The sequence below is a fragment of the Mytilus trossulus genome, chromosome 14 (genome assembly GCF_036588685.1).
Source record: "Mytilus trossulus isolate FHL-02 chromosome 14, PNRI_Mtr1.1.1.hap1, whole genome shotgun sequence".
Classification (NCBI taxonomy): Eukaryota; Metazoa; Mollusca; class Bivalvia; order Mytilida; family Mytilidae; genus Mytilus; species Mytilus trossulus.
Window position 1 is genome coordinate 46101494 of NC_086386.1, and position 26197 is coordinate 46127690.

The 26197-nt window shown below is 30.7% G+C and overlaps 2 protein-coding genes across 5 annotated transcripts in view; one reads left to right on the forward strand and one right to left on the reverse strand.

Moving 5' to 3' along the window:
- Window positions 1-2406: 2406 nt before the first annotated feature.
- LOC134696444 (ER membrane protein complex subunit 6-like) lies at window positions 2407-12427 on the reverse strand. The gene is made up of 5 exons (XM_063558258.1): window positions 12305-12427; window positions 10839-11002; window positions 9627-9719; window positions 6276-6295; window positions 2407-2867 (listed from the first exon to the last, which is right to left on the reverse strand). Exons 1-5 carry the CDS (start codon window positions 12354-12356, stop codon window positions 2837-2839), a joined length of 360 nt encoding a protein of 119 aa, XP_063414328.1. The 5' UTR covers window positions 12357-12427; the 3' UTR covers window positions 2407-2836.
- A 443-nt stretch (window positions 12428-12870) lies between these two features.
- The window catches only part of LOC134696548 (kelch-like protein 5), a 69706-nt gene continuing 56379 nt past the window's right edge, over window positions 12871-26197 (forward strand). Inside the window, exons 1-2 of one of the 4 annotated variants that reach the window (XM_063558400.1) lie at window positions 12871-12974; window positions 16822-16943. Coding sequence is in view for 1 of the 4 variants with exons in the window: in XM_063558396.1 (XP_063414466.1) it covers window positions 25499-25611 (113 nt within the window). In the remaining 3 variants the exon portion in view is untranslated. Of the gene's footprint in view, window positions 12997-16821; window positions 16944-17515; window positions 17565-25360; window positions 25612-26197 lie in introns of those variants that run through there. The other 3 variants (XM_063558402.1, XM_063558407.1, XM_063558396.1) reach the window with 3 other exon arrangements.

Below are 26197 nucleotides of genomic sequence, written 5' to 3' on the forward strand. Positions count from 1 at the left end.
CAAAGGTTCCTGAGCTTCAACGCTCGCTATATGAAGCAGTTAAAATGCCTGTAAAACAGGTCGTTATCGATTTGAGAGTCAAAAGATGGTTTGCAATACCTGATTACATAAATCAGTAGATCACCTGCACAAACGAATGATTTATCGACTCCTAGGAGTCGATATAAGAATTGAACGATGGACAGTTAGTGAATTAATTTTTCTTGCTACCTGATTGGAAGATATTACGAGACGTGAATAATCAAAATTTATTGATTGGTTAGGACAATCCAAACCTAGTAAATGTCCTTCAATCCCGTAGAGTATCGGAGGTGTCCTCTCTATTTTAGCAATTAGATTTTACACAGGTAACTGTTATCTATAAATCGAATCTTCTGGAGTAAACAACAACGTTAAACGATATATAATACTACTTCATAACGTGCGACCTCACGTGTGTGGTAAATTTTGTTGATTGATGCACGTGGCTGTTCTAGTAAATGAATTAATCTACAAAGCGAGAGCACTTTCCATTTTCATCAGCTAAGAGTCGACGATAGCCTTTTTGAAAGGCTAATGCTTGTAAAGAACTACTTTTGAATTTTGTAACTTAGGTGTACTGTCTGGTCATTTAGTAGCAATTCAGTAATGTGTATCAATGCTTTTTTCGCCAAAATCCATATGAAAAATTATTGTACAAGTTATAAGTGAATTTTTGTCCTATTTTGTACAATAATTTGTACAATATTTTTGTACAAATTATAATTTGTACAAAATGATAACTTGTACACAACATATACATATATTATCGATTAGCCATCCCATTAAATTATTCAAAGTTTGGTGACTATGTTGAACGTAAATATCCCAACAGACTTTAAATAAGGGATACACGACATACCATGAAAACTTTTAATTGACAAATAAACCATGAAAATGAGTTCAAGTTCATATAAAACTGCCAAACAGATATGTAGACCTTACAATCATTATATATACCAAATTTAGTGCCAACATATTGTCCAATGAAACCTGAAAATATGTGCATGTTCAGATGAGACATGCCAGTCGGCCATGTACACATTACAATCATTCCTTACACCAAATACATCTTATTCATATTGGCCAAGAAAACTTGACCTTGATCACTGATCCATGAAATGAGATCGATGTCAGGTGAACCCTGTCTGACGGACATGCAAACTCAGTATTTGCAAGGATCCCATACATCAAATATAGTTATCCTATAATATTATTCATAATAAGCGAGTATTTGACATGACAAAAAAATAAATTTTTTCAAGTTGTCACTGAACCATGAAAATGAGGTCAAGGACAGAGGACATATGACAGACGGAAACTTCGTAAAATATAGCATCATACAAATAGTTGTCACCATGCCTGATTGTAGACTCTATCATATGTCTGCGAATTTGTTGCAGGCGAGGCACAAAACCCTAAATCAAATGTAACTTGTAGCTGTTGCTCACTATATATGACAAGAAGTTGAATGGCAATGGATGTGAAAGACCTATCACACGGTATAACAAATGTCATGCTCATAACATTGCAGGGTGCACCAATTTGTAGATCCTGGGATTAATCCGGCAAATATTTTACACCAATTCATTATGTCTGAGACTACTACAACTACTGTGTTATAGTAGTCTCAGATTATGTGTAAAAAATCAGGATTTAATTTACAGTAAACCGAAAGTTCAGGATTTCTTTACACATTAGTAACTGTGGAATACTGTAATGAATACGAAAGCTGTAACTACCAGCCATGAAGTGGTAATCACCGATAAAATACTCAAGTACGTTGCAAAAAGTTGAACTTGGAAAAGACCATCTCGGATATATACTTTTTGTCTTTTGTGCTTTTGCCTTGTATCGATCTGAAGAGTTATACCCCTTTCGACGTATTTTTATAGTGTTAGGCTATTACACAACTGTCCCAAGTTAGGAGATGGTTGACTTGCCTGCAAACATGTTGGTTCGGATGAGAAACGTTGTCCTGAATTTTTTTTTAAAGTTGTTAGCTGTCCTGAATTTTTAGTTTCCACTCTATTTGGTCCTGCCTTTTTTTATTAGTTTATCCTGAATTTTTTACACAAATTGTCATCCTGCCTTTTGTTTTTGCCAAGTTGTTCATCCTGCTTTTTTTAATCAAAACTCCTGTCCTGCTTTTTTTCAAATAATTTCATCCAAGCCCCTCCCCCCTTAAAAATCTAATGGTAGCTCCCTTACTTGGTTCTAGTACACAATATGGGGAGGTTAAACCACTTATTTAGGCACACAAACCTATCAGCCTGTACCATTCTTGCCATTAAAAAACATTGCGTTACTATAAGATTTAATAGTAAAATATTTCCCCTGGCTGAATTTCAAAAGTTAGAATTTTCTTTCAATTACAGAAACTGCAGCATTTTATACTAAATTTATTTCAAATATTTAACAACATAGTTACAACAATTTTAGACCAAAAAACAATTTGATCATATGGAAACATAATTTTTATTGTCCTGGCTAGAAGGCCTTAAATTTGAAAGCATTTATCATTATAAAATATTTACAATGAATTAAATAAGTGTATTCACAGTCCTGATAGAAATGTTTAAAAATCAGGAAAACAACTGTATTAGCTTTTGTAAAAATACACAGTTGTTAAAAATATATAAATATCAAATGAAGAATGTCTTAGAATATCATCATTCACAATAAACATGTGATATTAAGGGATGTTGGTAGTCTTTGATGTTTCTCTCTCCTTTTGTCTCTTCTAGGATTCCATAAATATGAAACTGGTTCCATCAATGATGTTTCTGGCTATACTTGAATCTTTTTCCCATGAAAGTTAATACACATGAACCATTCCATATAAAAATCTTTATCATAGTTAAGGATTTTTCTTAATAAATCTACAAATTCGTATGCTTTGAATAAAAGAAGAATTTTAATATACGATGTTAACATCAATGAAACAGCAACCAATCAGTACAAATAAGCAAAGACATCAAGTAATTATCATAGTCTTCAGTTTATATGTCTCATATCTGAATTGCCTATATTCTGAAAATAGTTATAAATGAATTAATCAAAGACATCAAAGAACAGTAGTTAACATTGAATTCTAAATTAACAATTAAAAATATTGGTATCAGAAAAGATTAAGATATAGGACAACCACTGACAAAGTTTTGAACTGGTACATTCAGGAATCTCTTACGATTTCAACCACTCTACTTTTTAGTACACACATATGAATCTGAGACATTTCAACCATTCCTAAACCAAATACAATTGGAATTAAATGCTTCGCTGAGTGCAGCCTGATACAACTGCAGAGGTTGAACCCTGAACAGTTGGGGCAAATTTAGACAAATATTCTAGCTTGATACTGACCTAATATTTGGATAAGGATACAAAAATTGACGTTATATAAGTTTCTGACACAAATAAATGTGGTCAAAGATCTTTAAACTTTATTTAACAATACTGGGCAATTGAAGATTTTAAAATTTTGAATAAGAAGAACAAATTTGAGCCTTAAGAAAAATTTGAAAAAAAAATATGAAACCCTTAAAAAATAGATAAAAAGAAGAATGTGTCCCCAATGCATGGATGCCCCACTCGCATAATCATTTTCTGTGTTCAGTGGACCATGAAAATTGGGGAAAACACTCATATTTGGCATTTAAATTAGAAAGATTATATCATAAGGAACATGTGTACCAAGTTTCAAGTTGATTGGACTTCAACTTCATCTAAAACTACCTTGACAAAAACCTTAACCTGAAGCAAGAGGAACAGACGAACAAACAGACAGACGGACGAACATACATACATACCAGAAAACATAATGCCCCTTTCCAATCGTAGGTGGGTCATAAAAATATTTTTGAACCCCCCTAGGAGAAATTACTCCCAAACTCAATCCCAGCCTTCTCTTTGTAGAATGGCACCTTGTATTTCAATTTTAGAGAGATCTATAATAAAACACTTCAACACAAGTTTTTGTCTGGCAACTATATAAATGTTTGTTTTTGGCCCTTATTCCTGCATGTTTGACTCAATTACCAACAAACTCATTCCCAGCCTTCCATTTGTGATATGGAACATTGTGGTACAATTTAAGAAAGGACCATACACTAACATATAAATAATTGTCCAGAAATTACAGAAATGCTTATTTTTTGCCCCCAATTTCTTATCTGTTGGTATATGTACCATAACCCCCTAAAATCAATCCCAACCTTCCTTTTGTGGTATTGAACCGTCTTGTAAAATTTCAGAGATCCATTCACTAAAACTCAAGATTTTGCATGGAAACCAAATGTGTCTTTGGACGACAACAATGCAGACAATGCTGATGACGACATCATACCATTATATGAACAACAAAAAATTAGCGAGCATACAAAAATCGCAAGAACATAAACTGAAGCACACATAGAAGTTTAAATAAATTCAGAAAAAGACTTACTTTGGTCTACAATTTCATTATCATAATTATACCTCTCAACTTTAATAGTGTCCCAGTAACAAATAAAAAATTATAAATTATTTTTAAGGGAACTTCACGTATATAAATTTGTAGTGTCTGCTGGTCTTTCCTTGTGTCTAGTCAGTTCAACTCCAATAAAACAATAGGCCAAATATTCATGAGACTCCACATATTTGTACTGCACTATATATAGCTACTTGAAGATATGGACATAGGAATTACAAATATAATCCTGGTAATAGGACTTACCTGCAGTTTGTTACCTTGTATTAAAATGTAACTTCCTTTATACAGCTGGACAGATGTTGGTAAAACTTTACACAATTGAAGATCACTATATCAGATGGGCATAACTAATTAAAATCAGAGTCCAACATGTTAAGGTCTAGTTAAGCAATTTTGTTTTTAAAGATGGTGGGAGGAGATCCTTTTGTGAATGAACTCAAAATGGTAGCAGACTCAAACAATGGCATCTTTTTTTATTCTCATACATGTATAATACACTAAAATTCTAGGAACCAAGTTTAAAAAAACACCAAGCTTTTGTATTCCGTTCAATAAAGTATGGTAGAGTGACTACATTGCAATTGTCTAATCCTACCTTTAAATTCATACTGAAGACCGCTTATGCTTTAAATAACCATTTCCCTTGGCTGAGAAATTTTCTGTTTTCAATCTATTCAAGATTTCAATGACAGTTTTTGCCATTGGACTTACTAGTATCTTCATATCTTGCCTTCATGACCATAGTTATGGCAACCCATTGTAGTTGTCAAAAAATATCTGCTTATCTGCTTTTTTCAGTTGATTGTATTTGCGAGTCTTTTGATTCAACATAAGAAATTGAAGGTCCACTCCTATGGGTGGGTAGAGAGTACAAGTTGGAAATGATGATCATCCAGTGCCCACTCCCTTTGTGTATATTGATAAAATCTTTTTAATATACATCTTTTTAAGGAAGCTGGCTTGTCATGTTTTCGATTTTTTGTCAGATTTTAGGAATTCTCTGGTTTTATCCATTTGAATGCCTTGAAATTTTTTGCCCAGTGACCCCCATTTTCTTTATGTAAACCTTTTACATGTATAACAATAAGACATCTGTAAAAGTCTTATAAATTTTTAATCACATTTTAACAGTTTTTGAGATCTTCAACTTGTCAATGATAAAGCTATGAAAAGTCAAGAGAGAATATTTTCACGCCAAAATTTCAATATCTAATATCTCGAAAAACAAGCACAGTGACCTATTTATTTTATTTGCTCTTTGGATTCTTTTATTAATCCCCTATCAATATAAGCTAGTGTTTTTAAAAGTTAATTACTTTAAAACTGAGAAGCGAACTCCCTTAATCCGGACAGAAATATTGATTTGAGAGTTCTTTCAATGCAATATAATATTCAATATAATTAAAATTTTAAGGCTAATATCTCCTACTAAAACAGTTTATCTCCACTGATTCTTGAATTGGTTATAGCTACATATATTGCTGGTATAAACCTTTGATACAAATGTTAAAAAAAATTGAAGAGATTAAGTTCATGGACAAAGACAAGACCAGAAGGACCATTGACAGTTATTTTAATATCTCTGCTCCCTGTTCAAGCAGAAGATGATAAAAATGGCAAATTTTTACTTAAAACCAAAAATGTAATCCATGGTCTGTAATAACTATTGTCAATGGAGAATTTATATAATGATAACAGGTGCCCATTGTTGATAGTGTAAATTGGTACTACAGACCTAGTTATGAAAACGCCAGATAATAATTTTGGAACATCAAAAGGATACGTCCAAAATAAAATATATGTCTGAAAAAGAAGTTAAGGAAAACAAATTATATCAATCATACATGTATATATAATAAGTGTAAATAACATAATTTTACAAGAGAATAAGTGTTTACAGCTTTTTTAGTATTATTACATATGCTTGATCAAGTTCAGAACATAAACAGGAATTCAATTCCCAAACAATTATTTCATGTTAAAATGTGCAATTCTCTTTGTACAAATCTAAGAAATATTATATTGTACTTTATTTGGCCTTTTTAACTTTTTTGGATTCGAGCGTCACTGATGAGTCTTTTGAAGACGAAACGTGCTCCTGGCGTATTTACGAAATTTAGTCCTGTTATCTATGATGAGTTTATCTACTTGACAGACAGTGAAGGTAAACAAAACTTGTGACAAAAGCACTGTTAACAACAAATGAGGGTGGTTTCAAATATTTAGTACAAAATATATCTTTCAATATGCAGTCGTTTTTGTTTTTTTTGTTGTTTTTTTTTAACTTATAAGGCATTTTGAATAGATCAGAATTTGTTAAAAAAAGGTTGAATACGAAAAAAAAAGAAAAAAAAGTTTTAATAGATAAAAACTGGTTCCTAGTAAGATTTATCCATAATACATACCTAGTTTCAATTTGTAAATTATGAAAAACAAGTACCCTCTAGAAAGATGCTGTTTTTCCTCTTTTTGAGTTAACCAAATTCATATAAAGTTTATCATTATTGAATATCTATAACCAGATGCTCCGCAGGGCGTAGCTTTATACGACCACAGAGGTTGAACCCTGAACGGTTGGGGCAAGTATGGACACAACATTCAAGCTGGATTCAGCTCTAAATTTGGATTGTGATTAAATAGTTGACACAGCATAGGTTTCTGACACAGAATGAATGTGTTCTAATGAACTTAAAATTTTTGTTTTGTCTTAGAGCAATTCACTATGCTGTTGAATATTAATCCTCTCAAAAAAATGTTTGAAGAAATTTTCTTTTTATTTATGAAATTTCAAATGAGAAAAATTGAACCCAATTTTTTAATCACATCCCCCTTTCCCTTATTCCAAAACTAATCTCAATTAAAATATTCTAATGGAGTTTGCAACAATAACTACTCATTTAAATACATCATAAAATATTAAGATGTAAAAAAACTCCTTGTTATCACTGAATGGTAAAGATTATTTAAATTTATCAGTTGGTAGTAAAAAGTGAATATACATTGTATATTGTATATAACAAAGATTTAAGTTGATTCTGGACAAAGAAAGATAACTCCAATTAAAAAAAATTCTTGCAATAAGATATTTCTTGCTTACTATTCTTGACAAATGTGAAATTAGATATGTCTTGCCATTGCACAATACTGTGCAATTGAAAAGACTTGCTATTGCACAATACTTAATATAATAATTTTAGATCCTGATTTGGACCAACTTGAAAACTGGGCCCATAATCAAAAATCTAAGTACATGTTTAGATTCAGCATATCAAAGAGGCCCAAGAATTTAATTTTTGTTAAAATCAAAGTAAGTTTAATTTTGGACCCTTTGAACTTTAATGTAGGCCAATTTGAAAACGGGACCAAAAATGAAGAATCTACATACACAGTTAGATTTGGCATATCAAAGAACCCAATTTATTCAATTTTTGATGTAATCAAATAAAGTTTAATTTTGGACCCAGATTTGGACCAACTTGAAAACTGGGCCAATAATCAAGAATCTAAGTACATTTTTAGATTCACCATATCAAAGAACCCAACCAATTCATTTTTTGTCAAAATCAAACTAAGTTTAATTTTGGACCCTTTGGACCTTAATGTAGACCAATTTGAAAACATGACCAAAAGTTAAGAATCTACATACACAGTTAGATTCGGCATATCAAAGAACCCCAATTATTCTATTTTGATGAAATCAAACAAAGTTTAATTTTGGACCCTTTGGGCCTCTTTTTCTTAAACTGTTGGGACCAAAACTCCCAAAATCAATACCAACCTTCCTTTTATGGTCATAAACCTTGTGTTTAAATTTCAAAGATTTCTATTCACTTATACTAACGTTATGGTGCGAAAACCAAGAAAAATGCTTATTTGGGTCCCTTTTTGGCCCCTAATTCCTAAACTGTTGGGACCTAAACTCCCAAAATCAATACCAATCTTTCTTTTGTGGTCATAAACATTGTGTTTAAATTTCATTGATTTCTATTTACTCAAACTAAAGTTATTGTGCGAAAACCAAGAATAATGCTTATTTGGGCCCTTTTTTGGCCCCTAATTCCTAAACTGTTGAAACCAAAACTCCCAAAATCAATCCAAACCTTTTTTTTGTGGTCATAAACCTTGTGTCAAAATTTCATAGATTTCTATTAACTTAAACTAAAGTTATAGTGCGAAAACCAAGAAAATACTTATTTGGGCCCTTTTTGGCCCCTAATTCCTAAAATGTTGGGACCAAAACTCCCAAAATCAATACCAACCTTCCTTTTATGGTCATAAACCTTGTGTTAAAATTTCATAGATTTCTATTCACTTTTACTAAAGTTAGAGTGCGAAAACTGAAAGTATTCGGACGACGACAACGACGACGACGACGACGCCAACGTGATAGCAATATACGACAAAATTTTTTTCAAAATTTGCGGTCGTATAAAAAGTTTACAATTCAATATTTTTCCTCCTTATCTTAATCCCAATCCCCTAAAATTTGAAAGACTATATTCAAATTAATCAGATTTGATTTGAATTGAATAAAAAAAATTATATACTGGCTAAAAAACATTAAGGTACAACTTTGGATTCTATAACTGTATCAATTGTGATACTATATTTATCCCTTTGAGAGTGAATTATTATCATATTGCACAAGATTTGGTGGTGGAATCCGTTTTTCTGATGATTTTTAAACAATATGCAGATAAATTTCGATCCTTCATTTCAAATGATCTGCAAAAAGATGTGTTCTTTCTATGCGACATCATCAGAAATGGTTGTCTTTTTTCATCACGTCACATTAGGATATTCAGGGCCAGGGGAACGCAAGAAAATTTGACATCATAACCAAACTTTGATCAATGGAGAAATGAGATAAAACAAACTGCACTTTGATTTAATAAAAATAATCAACAGATCGGGAAAAGAATAAATTGTGCAAAAGAATGAGCGAGACAAAAATTACAGCCTCATCAAATCTGTCGCATGAGATATAATAAAAAAAATGATAAATCATAGATTTTTGCAGGTGTTTCATGTAGTTCTAGAATAAGAACTTTTAAAGGGACAATTTTTTCGCCAGTATTTAATACGGTAGTTATTTCTTCAATAATGCAATGACGTTCATTGAATAAAAGGATACAAATATTCCTCCAAACAGTCCACTTATAAAAAGATCTCTTCTTGTTACAAAAAATTTATTCCATGATCCACCAGCCTTGAACATTAACATCACCTGGAAATAGAAAAAAATACAATGTTGTTAATTGTTTTGTTTTGTTTTTATACTTTATGACTTGGATGGAGAGTTGTCTCATTGGCACTCAAACCATTTCTTATTATCTATAATCTATCTAAAACAGTGTTCTCCCCTTGGTCTATTTACATCAATGATCATAGTAATGTGATACTATAATCTTAAACATGATGCTATCTGAAGTGGTTTTCTAATAGATTATATCATGTATATGTTATGGATGTGATGCTTCAATTTTCCCAGTCATGCCTGTTAATCAGGATGCTTTAATAAAATATCTGGGGGGAACACTGTCTAAATGTTTTGTTTTTTTTAAAATATATTGTATACCCTGTTGTGTGTCTTGTTGTCATTAAATATGCAAATCATTTATTCATGTATATGTTACAGGGAATTTATAAAATCAGGGATTTTGTAAAATCACTGGATTAATTCGTGATTTTATAAAATCACTAACACTTTCAGTGGTTGTGTTAAATCCCTGAAATTGTTAGAGGTTTTATAAAATCACTGAAAATAGAGCAAAGGATTTTGTAAAATCCCTGATTACACGTTTAACTTGTTATTAGAAATAATTTTCTTAATATAAAAATAGGCTTATACTTTTGAAATATATTTAAGAATTGAATGCTTCTTTTTGTAACTTTATTGGGGTGTAGAAGCGTTGACCATGAAAACACAATTTTTAACAAGTTTTTCTTTAATATACCTGTGGCAGTGTGCACTTTATTGTGGGACCTCTTGTCATCATGAATGATACATTTTATTGTGTTCTGAATATTGACTATTAAAGGGATAACGCAAGTTTGCAGTGTAGCCAATCAGAATAACGTATTATAATGAAACATACAGTTAATATTATCATTTGTTTAATAAACACTGTGACCGACCTAAAACTAGTGTATAATGATTTGTTTGCCTTACATTAATACACATAATTTAACAATAAATAATTAGATGTTCAAAAAATTAGAAATGGGATTTCCTCTTTCAATCAACATTTTCCCTTATTATTTTTACAATCAGTATTCCGTAAACAGGAAATTGATGAGCAAAAGACAATGTACATAAAATTTTAACATGTTTTATATTACTTACTGACAATAAGAATGCTGTTACAAAATAAAATGCAAATCCTTGTACTCCTGTCAATCCCAGAATTCCTGCGGCAGCACCTGATAATGATGACATTGACGTCCTACAATAATCCAAGATGGCACCATTTTGACGAAGACTCATTTCATTATATCTAACAGCATTATCTGCAATGAAAAATAAACATAAATGGAAAAATAAGATAATATAGTTTGTATAATTGCTATAACATACAAATAAGATGTGGTACAAAAAATGTACATGTATGATTGCAATTGCTAATGATACAACTCTTCACCAGAGAACAAATGATGAAGAAGTTAACATCTACTGACTACTTTTTTCATTAGATAAATAAATTCAGCTTAACCATTGAAGGCCCAAACTCTATTTTGTTTTGAAAAAAAATTGGATCTAAAAGAATTCAAATCTGATGAATTATAAATCAAAATCATAGATCAGAAATTGACTGTTCATATCTGGTCAGTGAAATACAAGGGGTGTACTCAGTCCCAACTTGTTTAATGTGTTTATAAACAAAATACCCTCTTTTTTAGAAGAAAAAAACTGAATGTCTTATGTACTGTAATATCAGAATACAATTCACTGTTTCAGAATAATCTAATACATTCTGCGTCATATTTTCAAAAGGGTTCACCAAAATGCTGTGATTGGTTTAAACGTTCAAAACAAATGAAATTCGACCAATGACTTTAATTTATTTTCATTTTGGTGTACAAACAATGAGATTACCCATAGTCCTTCAGATTCTGAAACGAGAAATTATAGATGCTCATCAATCAAAACAATTATCTCCCCTTTTATTTCATTTATGAATAAAATAATCATATTTTATAACCAAAATAAACTATGCTTTACAAATTGTCTGACATTAAGGTAACACTAATTCAATTTTAAGATTTCCTCTTGATGTGCACTTTTATACTCATTCAGATGAGTTGTTGAAAACAATTCAAAAAGGTATTACCTTGTGGAAAATTTACACACTATAGAAATAAAATAATAATTTCGAAAATTAACATCAGACTTCGTCCTCTTTCACATATGTTACAAAGTAACAATTATGTTAATAAATATTTGGCATAGACTGGGAACCCCCACCAGTCTCAATAATAAATCAAAATGAGAATAATTTATGACACAAACTTAATAATGAAATATTGATAAACATGTACACATTTTTTTCATGTATCCTGATTTGTTTATCACAAAGAGAGAATTTAAAGTAAGTATATATGGATGTCATCTTAGTGGTACCGTAAGGGTGTGTGTACACTAAGGAAGAAATATACAATTTTATCATCGTCTCTGCAGACTCTGGTCTAAATTGTGGCGACTTTATTTGGTCAGCTGAGTATGGATTTCTCTCTCGTTTCTCTCACAAGATGAATAATCTATCTAATAACAAACAAAGGAAAATTTATCATTTAAACTATGTTTTAAATTACCAGCAAATTTCCCTTTTCTTTTCGTCTTCACCACCACACCTGAAGCCATCATCAGCTCGATTGTCTGATTCCAATTGTGTAGTTTTAACCCATGGGGGTCATAATCAAAATCAGGGAACCAGACTGAGTACTATTTTAAAGTGTTGATTTTATATTTTAGCGTTAACATTTAGTAAAAATGGTAGGTAAAAAAAATGGTCCTTTGAAAAATTAATCAGAATCAGAATCAGAATAATTTATTATAGTGTCACATACCAATATAAAACACAATGAATACATATAATTACATAATATGCAATTAAAAATTATTAAATATTACAATTAAAATATTGGTACCCAGCCAAATTACTGACTTATGAGACACTTTAAAAATATCACACATATTATAAAACAATTAAAAGTAATGTACTAAAATATTACTATACACAATACCTTCTTAATTAATGAGGAGACAAAGCAAAAGATATTTTCGTATAAAAAAAAATTGATATTTACATTTAAAGAGGATCAGTAAAAGTATATTGTGATAAAAATTTATCATCACTTTACGAAAGAATTTTTTTCTGGTTCCTTGTTTCATTCTCAACTTTTTTAGTTTAAAACGAAGATAAGTATCCAGACAAGATAAGCAGACGAAAAGCAAAAGGACAAAGGACTAGTTGGGTTTCGGGTACCTATTCTTTTCACATGTGGTATTTTAACTATATGAGGCAGGTGTTACCTGTGAAAGAGAACGAAGAATATATATATTTGAAATAGCATTATGCATTTTACCACTAACAGTAACATGTCAAACTAAACTTCTTACTGTCAAAGTTCAAACTGTGTAATTCTTACTGTCAAACTTCTTACTTTCCATCCAAACTTCTTACTTGAATATACTTTGTCTAAGGCTCTGGCAAAATAGTCTCTCAGTGCTATTTTACGTGCTCTGGCAAAATAGCCTCCTTTGGCTTTGCGCTAATTTGCAGGCTCCAACAAAATAATGATTTTTTAAGAGTCCTGCTATTTTGCATGGTAGGTATTTGACCACTGAACAGCACCCCACACTGCTAAATACATTAATATACCATGTAACACACCAAAATATATTCATCTTTATCTGAACGAGGCTGAATATGCTAAAACCTTTTAATAAGGCATATATACACAAATTAATAAAAAAAGATAACAAGAAAACCCTAAAGAACAGTCTTTCAGGGCCAGACCTGGCAACTATCCTGATTTTCGCGGTATCATCCCGATTTTCATCCATCGACCCAAATCCCGATATTGGGTTTGTAAAACAAGTAAAAATCCTGATTTTCACAATATACCTGAAAAAATTATTTGTAACAGATTTTGAAGTTTTTCTGATCAATTTTTAAAAATCTATAATTTTACCTGGGGACATATACACCTTATCGCTATTTGTCCGCCATTACTGGATATCACACAGGTTCCCATAAAATTTTGACGTCATAAAACAAAATATCTGACGCCACAATGGAAAAGTGATTGTTGTATGCGTCGAAAGATCAAGCGGCCGGGATTAGCGATAAGGTGTATTATTACAATACAAGTTTACAACCCTACGGCTACGCTAATCAACGGTCACAACATGTGTCATAATTTGTTGTTGCATGTAATCAGATTACCTGATGGGTCATAGCAATCCTCTAAATTGATTAATATTTGTAAACAGACGCTTTTACTTAAATCAATTTATTCTATGAGCACAATTTGCAACATTAACCATACAGTGTTCTCCCCAGGCCGTTTTAGCTTCACCATACCGCGATGCTATATTTTCTTCCCTTGACATGTACTATAATAATTTCCATGATGCTATAATTATTTTCAGGATGTTATTTTTCTTGTATCTATATGGCTTAGCCATGTCCTAAATTTTGAATTTTCCTCTAATTATGATCATAAAAAAATGTCACTTTAATTGTAATCCCTTCAAGTCGGACAACAGAAGCAATATACTATCTAGTGATTAAATAGGTGTTAATTGCTCTTTGGGTGATAACTGTTTGGATAGGAATACCCCAAGCTGTCACTGATTAATACCATGTAGTCTGCAATCGCAAATTTCAACAAGGAGAAAATGAATTCGGAAAATTATAAGAAAAATATCAAAATATATGTATTAAAGAACCAAACAAATTTTCTCTTTTAAAAAGTGTCAGGTTGCGTCGTATCTTTTTATGACTTTCAAATTATCACATAACAACCATTGTTTTTTACTACATATTAAGTGCAATTGTATCTGTACAGGTTGCACTATATTAAACCATTCATTCATTTAGCTGGGTAGGTAGGGTACCTGGAACCACACATATTTATATTTGGCCCAAGAGGAAAAAAATAATTCTGTAACTATAAATGAATATAGAAAACATAAATTGAAACAACTGTTATCATGGGTCTAGTTAAATTGTGTTCTCAGTAATGAATTGAACAGTATCATATGAACATTTAACATAAAGGATATAGAACATTCCCCGCAACAAATGATATTGACAAAAATACATTTTTTTTTACGCCAAATGTGATGCTATCCAAAATTTCTGGGGAGAACACTGCTTTAGTTCCATGACAAAAATAATATTGTAATAAATATAAATAATTATTATTATAATGAAAGATAAGAACTGTAAAGAACTCTTAAGAAAACATCGTTTATCTTGAAATCCTTTAATTTTTAAAAACTGATGTGAGTCTGTTGATTTAAAATCGATGCCATTTTCTATAAACTTCTACTGTGTATAAGCCTCAACTGGTAAGAGCATCTCTGAACACAAAGAAAGATAACTCAAATGTTATCCATTTTCACATTAATACTGATAGACAAAACCTGTATTCATCCTTCTAACTTTAGGACATAAATTTAGGTGTTTTCAGTGAGTCATGGTTAAAAGTTAAGAAGGTTTCATTGGCAATCATACCACATCTTCTTTTTTTATATTAAGAGGGGGAAAAGGGGGGGTATTCAATTTTTGTCCTTTATTAAGTTATTTTGTCAATTTTAAGATAAGAACAAGAACCATGCAAATAAAAGAAACCATAAGCTCTACATCAGTATACCAAAATAAAACAGAAGAGGGACACGAAAACAGTGCACACAGAAACGGCACAAAAATTGTAACCCCTTAAAAATCTGGTCGTGCACTATATCCCCCATGGAGATTTTCAAAAGTTGGTAGGTCTTCAAGGCTGTTGTCAGAAAAGTACACTTTCAAGTCTTAACATTTTTTTAAATATAATTCTTGTGATAATTTCACATTTAATAAAATGTTTACAAAACTTTGAATATTTTGAAAATCTAAGGATTTTCTTATCCCAGGCATAGATTACCTTAGCCATATTTGGCACAACTTTTTGGAATTTGGGATCCTCAATGCTCTTCAACTTTGTACTTGTTTAGCTTTATAAATATTTTAATATGAGCGTCACTGATGAGTCTTTTGTGGACAAAACGCATGTCTGGCGTACTAAATTATAATCCTGGTACCTTTGATAACTATTAAAGTTCTTATTTGAACAATTTATATCGAATAATTGAAAAGTAAAGACCATAATATAACATCAGAAGTTGAAAGTTCAGTAGACAATGAAATAAAGACAATGTAAATCCGGAAAAAAGTTGTTTTTTTAAATTTTGATTCTCAACTTTATTACAAATGCACATTAAAATGTAAAAAACTTGAGAATAGAAACAAATTTTAGGTAATTTAATCATTTTCTTTTGTATTTTTGTGAAAATTCTCAAGTGGTGTTAGTTAGGTGGTGTTCAGTGGTGAATAGACTGACCCCTATGTTACTGGTCTTATTTCAGATTTGTTCAGACTATGTGAAATTGAATTTTTTAATGAAACTAAAGTCAGCGTTTGATGACAGGCTGGTGATAGGAAAGAAACTCAAAGTCTAACAAAAATGCATTTCCTGAGGTTATAATTCTTCTTCGTCTTCATTAAATTTGAAGTATATGATCTTATGCCAAATAAAAGTTTTGACCCCAATTGGAAGGTTTTCTGAAAAGATAGTGTAAGTGGTGCATTAGTTTACTAGTATGGACACATTATCATTTATGTAATATGAATTTCCTAGCTTCTCCACATCATGGAACCATAACATAATTATATATATAAGAATATTATAATAATTGAGAAGTTAAATTGTGTTTCTGTAAAGCATGTCATTGTTTATGTTATTAAGATGAGGTATCTCATACATACACAAAAATTTTGCTTAACAATGAAAATTGAAAATATGGGAGATAACTCTTGTTTACCTATGATTTGTTTTACACTAAGTGAACACTGCATATTTTGTTTTATTCATTCTTGGTTACATTATGAATAAGTTGGTTTTAGTTAGACTGAACCACTTGTTTGAGTTTATTCTGCATCTCATACAGTTATCCATTGATGGATGCACACAGGTGTTTTGTACATGGTTTATATGCATTGTAGTATGATTTGTTTTGACATCAAAGAATTTTTATTACATATCATTACATTTATTTTCAGGTAATGAAGCAGGTAGTCAGACTGATGGCATGAAAAATGAGAAAAGCAGAAAGATATTTATTTGTGTTACAAAATAAGAATAAAGGCAAACAAAAATAGGTGTTTATTTCAAGATTAGGCAGGTAAGTGGTATTTTCACGTTTAGTATTTATTTTCATATTGTTTTGAAAATTATATCAAGGTTTATTATGCGCTTATGATATACATTAGACATATAAGTTCATGTGTAAATATAAAACCTGTAGATGAAAAAAAACCTTGATAAATTATGTGTGTCAGAAGTGCTTTCTTCATCAGGAATTCTCCACCTCTGGCATATAACCCAAGGAAGTGTAAATTTTATATGATTGAAAGGGACCTTAAGAGAAAAAACAAATACCTCTTAATTTAACTTTGTTTTTTTTCCCTTAATCGATGCTTATGTTAAGAGTGATATTTTTGTAATATATAAATTTTGAGATTTATTGTTTTGTTTCTACAATCTATTTTTATGTTTGCCTTTTTATATGCAAATTTTATGAAACTCATACAAAATGCTAAGTTTCTAAATTCACATATATAGACTTTGAATGGGGGTAGTAGTTGCTTATGGTTGTAGAGTTATCAATATTATGACCCTTTATAACTTGGAAAATTGCAATTTTATACGTTTGTGCTCACTAACTTAAGTTTAATTCATCCAAATTTTCAGAAATAGATACACAACGCTTCGAGCAAAACTCAAAGATAGGTGTGGAACTAAGGTAGTGAGTTGGCAATGGTTCTAGAGTTATGCCCCTCTATAAATGGAAAATTTCAAAATCTGAGCAGGGGCAATTGTGTCCTTAAACACATTCATTTTTTATTTGGAGATAACTTGTAAATATGGCAGTTTTCCTTAACCATATCAATTTTATAGGGGAATAATTTTAACATGAGTACAAAGTTTTTAAGAATTATTTTTAACTAACAAATTAGCTGCAATGAATTGGTTGGATAAGCTTATATATAATGTAAACTGAGAAAATAAACTGCAGACTTCCTGAAATTTGATATGAAGCTTCATATGAGCATGTTATCCCATCTGTTGAGTGTTCATATCAATCAATTATCAACTTCCTTATTAATAGATATATGAAAAGCTGGGGTCTTATTAATGACCAATAAATATATACCTTACACTTATGTTCTATATATATATAAAATTAACGCAAATGTAAAATTAGCAAAAAAACAAAAAAACAACATCCAACTGCATTGAATTTGTTGACAAGGAACTTTGCTAGTTTGATCATTTTACAAGTGAACTGTGCATATATACACTGAGGATTGATTTTTTTTTTGACAGAAAAATTTGCTTTATCCAGGGTATGTAGTTTTGTGGCACATGTACTTGGTTTTTTCTATCAAAGTAGCTACTTTTCATTTATTTTTATTTTCTCTCAAGTATTAAGTTTCATGGTTTTCCCAAAAACCACAGTATCTGTCCAAAGGGATCTAAAAATTTAGCTCGCTGTCTGGAAGGACCATGAAGAGAATGATTGAAACTTGTAATTTATTTTGGATTTTAAACTTTACTGAAATAGTATCACTGTAAATTCAGAAATTATTGAGTGCCAAATTTTTAGAATTTTTAGTATGGACTTAATGCTATTTCTGGAAAATCTGCATACAGTTATATGTATCAGATATAAGTACCGGTATGTGAGTTCTTAAAATATTGAAATATTTAGACGCATTTTTTGCATTGATAAAAATTTCGCCATAATTTCTGAATTTACAGTAAATAAAACTCAGAAGTACATGTATACAGGTGTATACAGGTTATTTCAGTGTCAGTGATATAAATGATAAGTGATTGTTGGCATCTTTGATTTTAATAGTCTACAGGTTTAGGAATTTGGTACATGTATGTAATATATTATTCAGTATAGATATGTTTTGTCTAGATTGTCAGGTATTTACATTACCACCAGCTCAGTTAGACTTATTTTCATTGCCAAATACTTAAACTTTACATGGTTTACAAAGTTCAGCAATATCTGTCAAGGCCGTACCATTACATTTCATTACTCTCTCTGATTACAACATAACACGTGTATGTTTACATGTGAATGCATACCCGTAGCCAGGCGGGGTTCTGGGGTTTCAGATGAAACCCCCCCCCCCCTTGAAAACAAATATGCACTGTTAAAGTCAATGTTCTGTTCGAATTGTGAATATTAAAGTCAAGTTTGTGAGTCCAACGAACCCCCCTTTAGAAACTCCTGGTCACGGGCCTGGAATGCATTATGAATTGAACTTGTTAGTGTTGTTGTACATGAAACATCATTTCGATTCATGATTTGACAGTGAAAAATTGTATATCAAAAGCTAAGAAATAGGTGATTTTAAACATCTTAAATGTTAAAATACACTGTGACTGACAGTAATAGGAACATCAAATTTTTGTTATTGTCTAAGGGATTGTAATTTTTTTTAAACAACAGTGGTTAAGATAACAACTATCTATAAACTGATAGCTCAAGCCAGTTGCTTGAAATTGAAGTTGATCAATATTCATTACCAGTATTCTAAATACAGTTTGTTATGTTTCTCAATTTGTCATGCTAAGGTCTCTTATAGTTTACCTTTACAGTATTGTTTTTTTCTCATTGTTGAAGGTAATACAGTGCCCTTAAAATGTATGCATCCTTATACTTTGGTCTCTTGTGAATAGTTGTCCTATTTCTATGTAGACAAACTATCCTTTCTAAGAACTTTATAGTCATAAGTTTTAGTAAAGCTTAATCAAACATTAATTTTAATAATTTTTGAAGCTGATACAGTGCCCTTTAGATGTTTATATCTTTATCCTGAATGGTCTCTTGTGGATAGTTGTCACATTCACAATCATGCAATAGGTTCTTTTTAAATGTAGACAAAATATCTATTCTAAGAACTTTATACACAATGTAGTTATAAGTTTTATTTAAGCTTAATCAAGCATTAATTAGTGCTGAGACTAAGTGGTTTTATCTACATGAACTTGTATTTGTGATTTATAGATCTGCATCTGTATGGTGGCCTTTTTGTTTTAATTTTATCTGTATCTGTACCTGTAAAAAAAGAGCATTTCCTGAAGAATGCATCCAATGCACTGAAATAAAGTGCTATTTTGTCAAACTGATTTTCCAAAGTAATCAAATTTAAATAAAAATAATTACTATTAAAGTGAATTGAAAATTGCAAGACACGTAGCAGGAAAAATAACCCTTCACCACCCTCATCAGGAAATTTTCCAAGTTTTGCAAAATAGCAAAATATGATAAACATAGAACTTCTACTACGCATGAAATTGATCAGGTTATAAATTGTAATTGATAGAGGTTTTTGTTATACCCTTTAACACCCGAGGTTTTTGTTATACCCTTTAACACCCAACCCCCACCCCACCCCCACCCCCAGGATTAGTTAGAATATTGCATCTATAATTTCTCTACTATAATTTGGCTGCTGTATTATATAAGATATGATTTGATATGAAGTCGGAAAAACTTTATAATGTATTAAGATTTATTATGTGTAAGTGATTGTCAGATCTACCAGACAGGTACTTTCTGCTTGAGTGATGAGTGGGGTACCCTTTGAGCAACATTGCTGGCAACTTCATTATTTCTTTTTAGTTTTTCAGTATTATTAGGTCTGTTGGATCCAGCAAATGTAAAATATTGTTCAGTCTTGACTAATCTGTAAAATGAAATTTAGAAAATTTCTTATCCCATTAGTAAAAGCTGGGACTCTATATTCTAATAGTATATTAGTCACAGGTTAAGGTCCAATTTATTAATGGTTCATTTTCAAATGATAGATTTATATTTTGCTGCACCATTCCATTTAATTCTCAGAATTTAAAATAAATGGGCATGCTGCATTATATAAACATTGTCCTGTTGAGGTGTAGTACAGTCATACATAATAATTACATGACTAGCTTTTAACAAATTAACATTTTAACAAAAAATCATTTTTTCTCAGGAGCAAACTCCTTTAAACAGCTGGGTGTATAGTTGCATCTTCTTACACTTTGATTTAAAAGTGATCTAAAAGTAAGATGGCTATTAAAAAAGCTTTGATGTTAATGATACACAGCTCATCATTGTAAAAGTAAAATGATGTAATAGAGGCTCCTGAAGCTGGGTGTCAGATAGTGGCAAATACTGAATGCTCTATCCGCTTGATTTGGAATCTTATTAATAATTTATCAACATTATTTGTACAACAGCCTGAAAATGCATTATATTGCATTTGATGAGGCTTTTAGCTATTTCATTAAGCAGTTGGTAATGCATATAAGTTTAAAGGCATAAATTGGCCGTTTAAAATACTTCTGCTTTCTATTTTAGATTTCATTCATAAATACCTATAGATAATAAAGAACTAGACAGAATATATATAGCAAATGAATAATATGGCCTACATTTCTTGGTTCAGTAATCATTGGAATATATAGCAAATGAATGATATGACCTACATTTCTTGGTTCAGTGATCACTAACACATTTAGTTGAAGGTGATTTCGTACATGTATGAAAATTAAAATTGAGAAAGGAAATAGGGAATGTGTCAAAGCGACAACAACCCGACCACACAGCAGACTGAAAGGTCACTAACGGGTCTTTTATAACATGTGCCTTTTGAAAACAAAAAAGAATTATTACAGTTAATGTTCTGTTTAAATTGTGACTATTAAAGTTGAAATATTCTTTATCGCTAGAAGATGTAAAAAAATGTACCTCCTTTTTAAGAAAATTCTTGGCTAGGGCACTGATTCATAAATATATCAACAATGGAGAACATGTAGTAACTATATAAATTCATACAGCCTATTTTCATAACAGGCCTTTACAATTTTTTCCTTGTCTTATTTATTTAAATTATCTGGTTACAATGAAATTTTGAATATTGAAAGAGGAATTAATCTTATTCTTGACTCTTGCAATGTATATAATAAGTTTATATTATTATAATTTCAAGAGCAAGAAGTGAAAGTTTACACTGTTGAGGGTGTGAAGAAAAGATAGCAATCCTGTAACTCATGTTTCATGATATAAAAGGGCAGATAATCAAACTTACTCTTACTCCCCATATACTGAGCTTAGCCGATGTTTAAACTTTACACAGTTGTAGAACCTTAAGTTTTTTGCAACAGATACCTAAGGGTAGTGGGTATACATGGTACATGCTCCATATAGAACCTCAGAGAATATTGAAAAGATAAACAATTTAATAATAAAACAACAGTTGATTTTATAATTATAGACCAATATCATGGGGAGGGATAATCTTCTTTCCAATGACTAATTCACCCCAGGATATTGATGATAAACAGCTGTATATATTTTTTACCTTGTGACTATAACCAGCTGAGATGTTTTCATGGTTAATTATAAACAATGCTGAGTCAATATATAAGAAAATAAGTTAATTTAATATTCATCATTGAATACACTACAGCGAAAAGAAAATTGAAGGTTCACATTCTTAAAGAAAAATAAATGTCAATGATGCATATTCAGATTTTTTTATTTTTTTTTAAAGTGGAAGCCAGGAGTGTCTTGATAAAATCATTCCAGAAAAACACTGAACTCATGGCATACATTTACTTCAGAGGAACTAAGTTCTTCATGCTAATAATTATGGTTTCATATAGGCATGATAGGGTTAAGGTAAGGTCAGGAGATCTAATCCTTTACTTAGGATAGATTATGGTTAAACTATAACTTTAAACTATTAACTTATTGTACATGTTATATTTGTTCTCAATATCCATGCTTCTTTGTTGATTGTTAACTATATGGTTAAATATATGATAATCAGATCAGTACATGGCAAAATATGTATGGCATGCTGTATGGCATGCTGTATCACCACTTGACCAATATCATCCCATTGATCCCTTCGACCCTCTGGATTGATATTGGTTTGTAGTGGTGATACAGCATCATCCCATGCAATACCGATTTTGCTATGTATTATTCTATATATATAATGTATAAATGGCAAAATTAATAATAAAATTATTACATTCTTTTTGAGCCAAAGTCAGTCCCCATCAGTAACTTCATAAATCTGAATGAATAAATTTGCATGTGAAAAAACAAAATCACTTGGCTATATGTCTGTCAAAGTTAAGATTTCGTAGGATGACACTGTTTATCTCTCGGCACATTAAACCCTCACAATACATGATAGAAGATTTACAGTTAGCTTTATTGCACAATCAATACAATAAAAGATGTTTGATTTTCTCTGAGGTATAAATTCTAAAACTTCATCTTTGAATAATCAGACATTTGTGGAGCAATTATTATCTGATTCCTGTTTTCAAGATTAAATCAGATATTTCAATTAGTTGCATAATAGAACTATTATTGCTTGTAGACTATATGACTACCAGTCTTTCATAATACTCATAGTGTTTGACATTTGCAGAGAAATCATTTTATACTACAATTTCGTAACCTTTAATTTCAATGATATAATTTTTGTTCCTATTTTTGGAATAACTTTATTGTCCTACCTATAATTTTTATTTAGTATTTTTCATGGCTAGGCTTATACCTGATGAAGATCTCTGTACATATATTTTATGAAATACTGTTTATTCAGAAATTTTGCAATGTTTTAATTATTGCGAAAAAAAAGGGGCAAGGTTATAATCACCAAAATTTCAACTCGCTTTTTTTTAAAATTTTGATAAAACAGGATTACTCAATATTGCATTTTGCATTTTGTCAAAAATAACAAAATCGCAATAATAAATGCAGGCAATAATTTCTGAATTTATAGTAATAGAAAAACTGTAGGCTTCAAAATTTAAATTTAATGTACTGTACCACAATTTTAACTGCATATACCACTTCAGACAAAAGTTAGATTTTAGGGCAGTTTTATTGATTTTTCTTTGGGAATTTTGGTTGTTAGAAGATAACAATATATTGATAAGAAATAGTTGTTGATTTCCTAAGAAACACAAAATTCCAGTTGTTTTTATGTGCTTTCAAGATAGTTTTTTTAAGATAAGACTATCTATACAGATTTGTGAGTAATGAGAAAATTACAGAATTAGCTAATGATAGCTTGTCTTAGGAATGTTCTATTGATAAAGGTACTGTATTGTTTTACAAGTTAAACAAAAACTGACCATGGCATTGCTTTGATATGCCAAATTCTGTTTACATAGAGTTTGTAAGAAAACTTTGCAAGGCTCCACTCTATGGTGCCTCATGAGATAAGAAACAAATTGTAAATAGTTAATAAGGTCAATGTATGCCTGTAGAAATATATGAAAATAAACAGGCAAATATATTTCTAGAAATTTCAACAACAATACTTTTTAAAAGACATTCATTCAACTTTGTATTTATAATAATAAAAATTGTAAAACTAGAACTTAATATTATAATACCAAAAATTATAATTTCCACACTTTAACAATTATTCTGCTAATTGGACAATTAGTAAGACCATGAAATAGATTTAGTTCCAGATAATTGATTTCATAATGGACACAAAGGAATGCCAACTGACACAGGATTAATAGCAGAAATGTATGATAAATATTGATGAGACTACCAATTAACTTGGGCACTAAATACAAGTTGCAAGTCATTTTCATATATACTTTTATGAATATTAGAGGGATGCTATTATTAGATGAGCGTTACATGCAACAAGTGCCAGATGTAAATGTCTGTTTTATAAACTATAATGCTAAATGTTTGGATCATTTATTTGATGGAAGAGACTTAGAAGATTGTTTTAATAGCGCTTTTCATTTTTACTGAACACTTTTCTATAATGTTTTAGAGTTTGGAACAGTTTTATAGATTTAAGTGCCATATAACATGTTGACTTTTTAACAAGATAATAGATTTCTCCATTAGAAAAGTGCAAATAACAAAGTAGTTTTTGATTTATTTGAAAAATTAATTAAGTTTAAGGATTAAATTTCAACATTCTGTAATTTGTTACATCATCTTATAAAGCCATTAGTGAGAAGGTGAATTTGAAATTCATAGCTCTGACCAACACCTGCCACTGTCAGAACAACCGTGTGCAGAGGTGTTTAGAGGTATTGTAGTACAAGGAGCATGTGATCTGGAATTAGATAATTGGTGAACAGTACATCAACCTTTCTGTACATGTGTGGTGTGTGCATATCTCCAAATTGACTTGTCATTGATTAATATATATTTGTGGAGAAATGCTACACTTATGTAGAAGGAAAACAAACAATGATTGATGTATCAAGCTCCTGTTAGAACCTGATTACACAAAAATTTCTCAACTTTGTGGAATTTTTCATCAGATCTGATATAGTGATAAGTAAGATGGTATCACATGTAATTTTTTCTTTGTCTGACATCTTCAGATATGGAGTGATCATGTTTTATATATAAATATTTATTGGGATATTATTTTGTGAAAACAGAGATTGAAGGAAGTTTTAAAAGGTTGATTTTGGGGTTTTGGTTTTTTTTTGTTGCCTGTGAAACATTCAACACTTCCTGTATTAAAAAATATGTTTATTTAACTTATCTACTGTGAAAAAGTGATTTGAAAACAAACAATAGAAGTGTTTGCATGAAAAACTTGGAAGTGTTTTAAAGTGAAAAAAGTTTTATAAAAGGATATACTGGAACCTCTAGGAAACATGGGAGATTACAAGAGGATGTGGGAAGACCCTGTGGGAACTGTAAAAGTACCACTGTATAACAGAATGAACTTTGCTACTGTTCCTAGAAAGTCAGTCAATAAAAAAGCATGGTAAGTTTAGATATCTTACAGACGTTTTGCTTTTGGAAGCTTGCAGCTTGAAAAAACAATTTTGACCATATCTGTTAAATTTTATTTATTTATTAAAAAGGTTTATGATCTTATTTCCAATAAAGAAAAAAACTTGACAGGGGGGAATAAAGTTTTGTACTGTCCAGAACTGAATTAAAATTAACTTTAAAAAGTAACCTTGTCACCTCAATTTTCTAAAATATTTCATAGAGACATCAAATTAAAAAATAGAGTGGTACTTTGAAACACATACATATACAGGGGCAGATCCAGTCGTTTTAAGAAGAGGGGTTCCCAACTCTGAGTAAAGGGGGGGATTGGGCTTCCAACTAAATGCTCCCATTCAAATGCATTGATCCCCCCTCCCCCCCCCCTCGATCCACCAATGTATATAAGATATCTATTTCTGACCGAGAAAACAAATCCTTCTATAATATGAAGGGTTTAACATCCTTAACAACAGTCATATGTTAGGGAAATATTTTTTTACCCTTTCTTTATTAACATCCAACTGGATTTGATGAACTGTATTTTGGTGGTATAATGCCTGGTACAATTTTTCCCT

What these genes read in the sequence shown, in the direction of transcription:
- LOC134696444 (XM_063558258.1), bottom strand. Translation starts at nt 12,356, where the DNA reads ATGATGGCTTCAGGTGTGGTGGTGAAGACGAAAAGAAAAGGGAAATTT. An exon ending in AAGAAAAGGGAAATTTGCTG is followed by an intron (nt 11,003 to 12,304) that starts GTAATTTAAAAC and finishes TTTTCATTGCAG; the next exon opens with ATAATGCTGTTAGATATAAT. An exon ending in TAACAGCATTCTTATTGTCA is followed by an intron (nt 9,720 to 10,838) that starts GTAAGTAATATA and finishes TTCTATTTCCAG; the next exon opens with GTGATGTTAATGTTCAAGGC.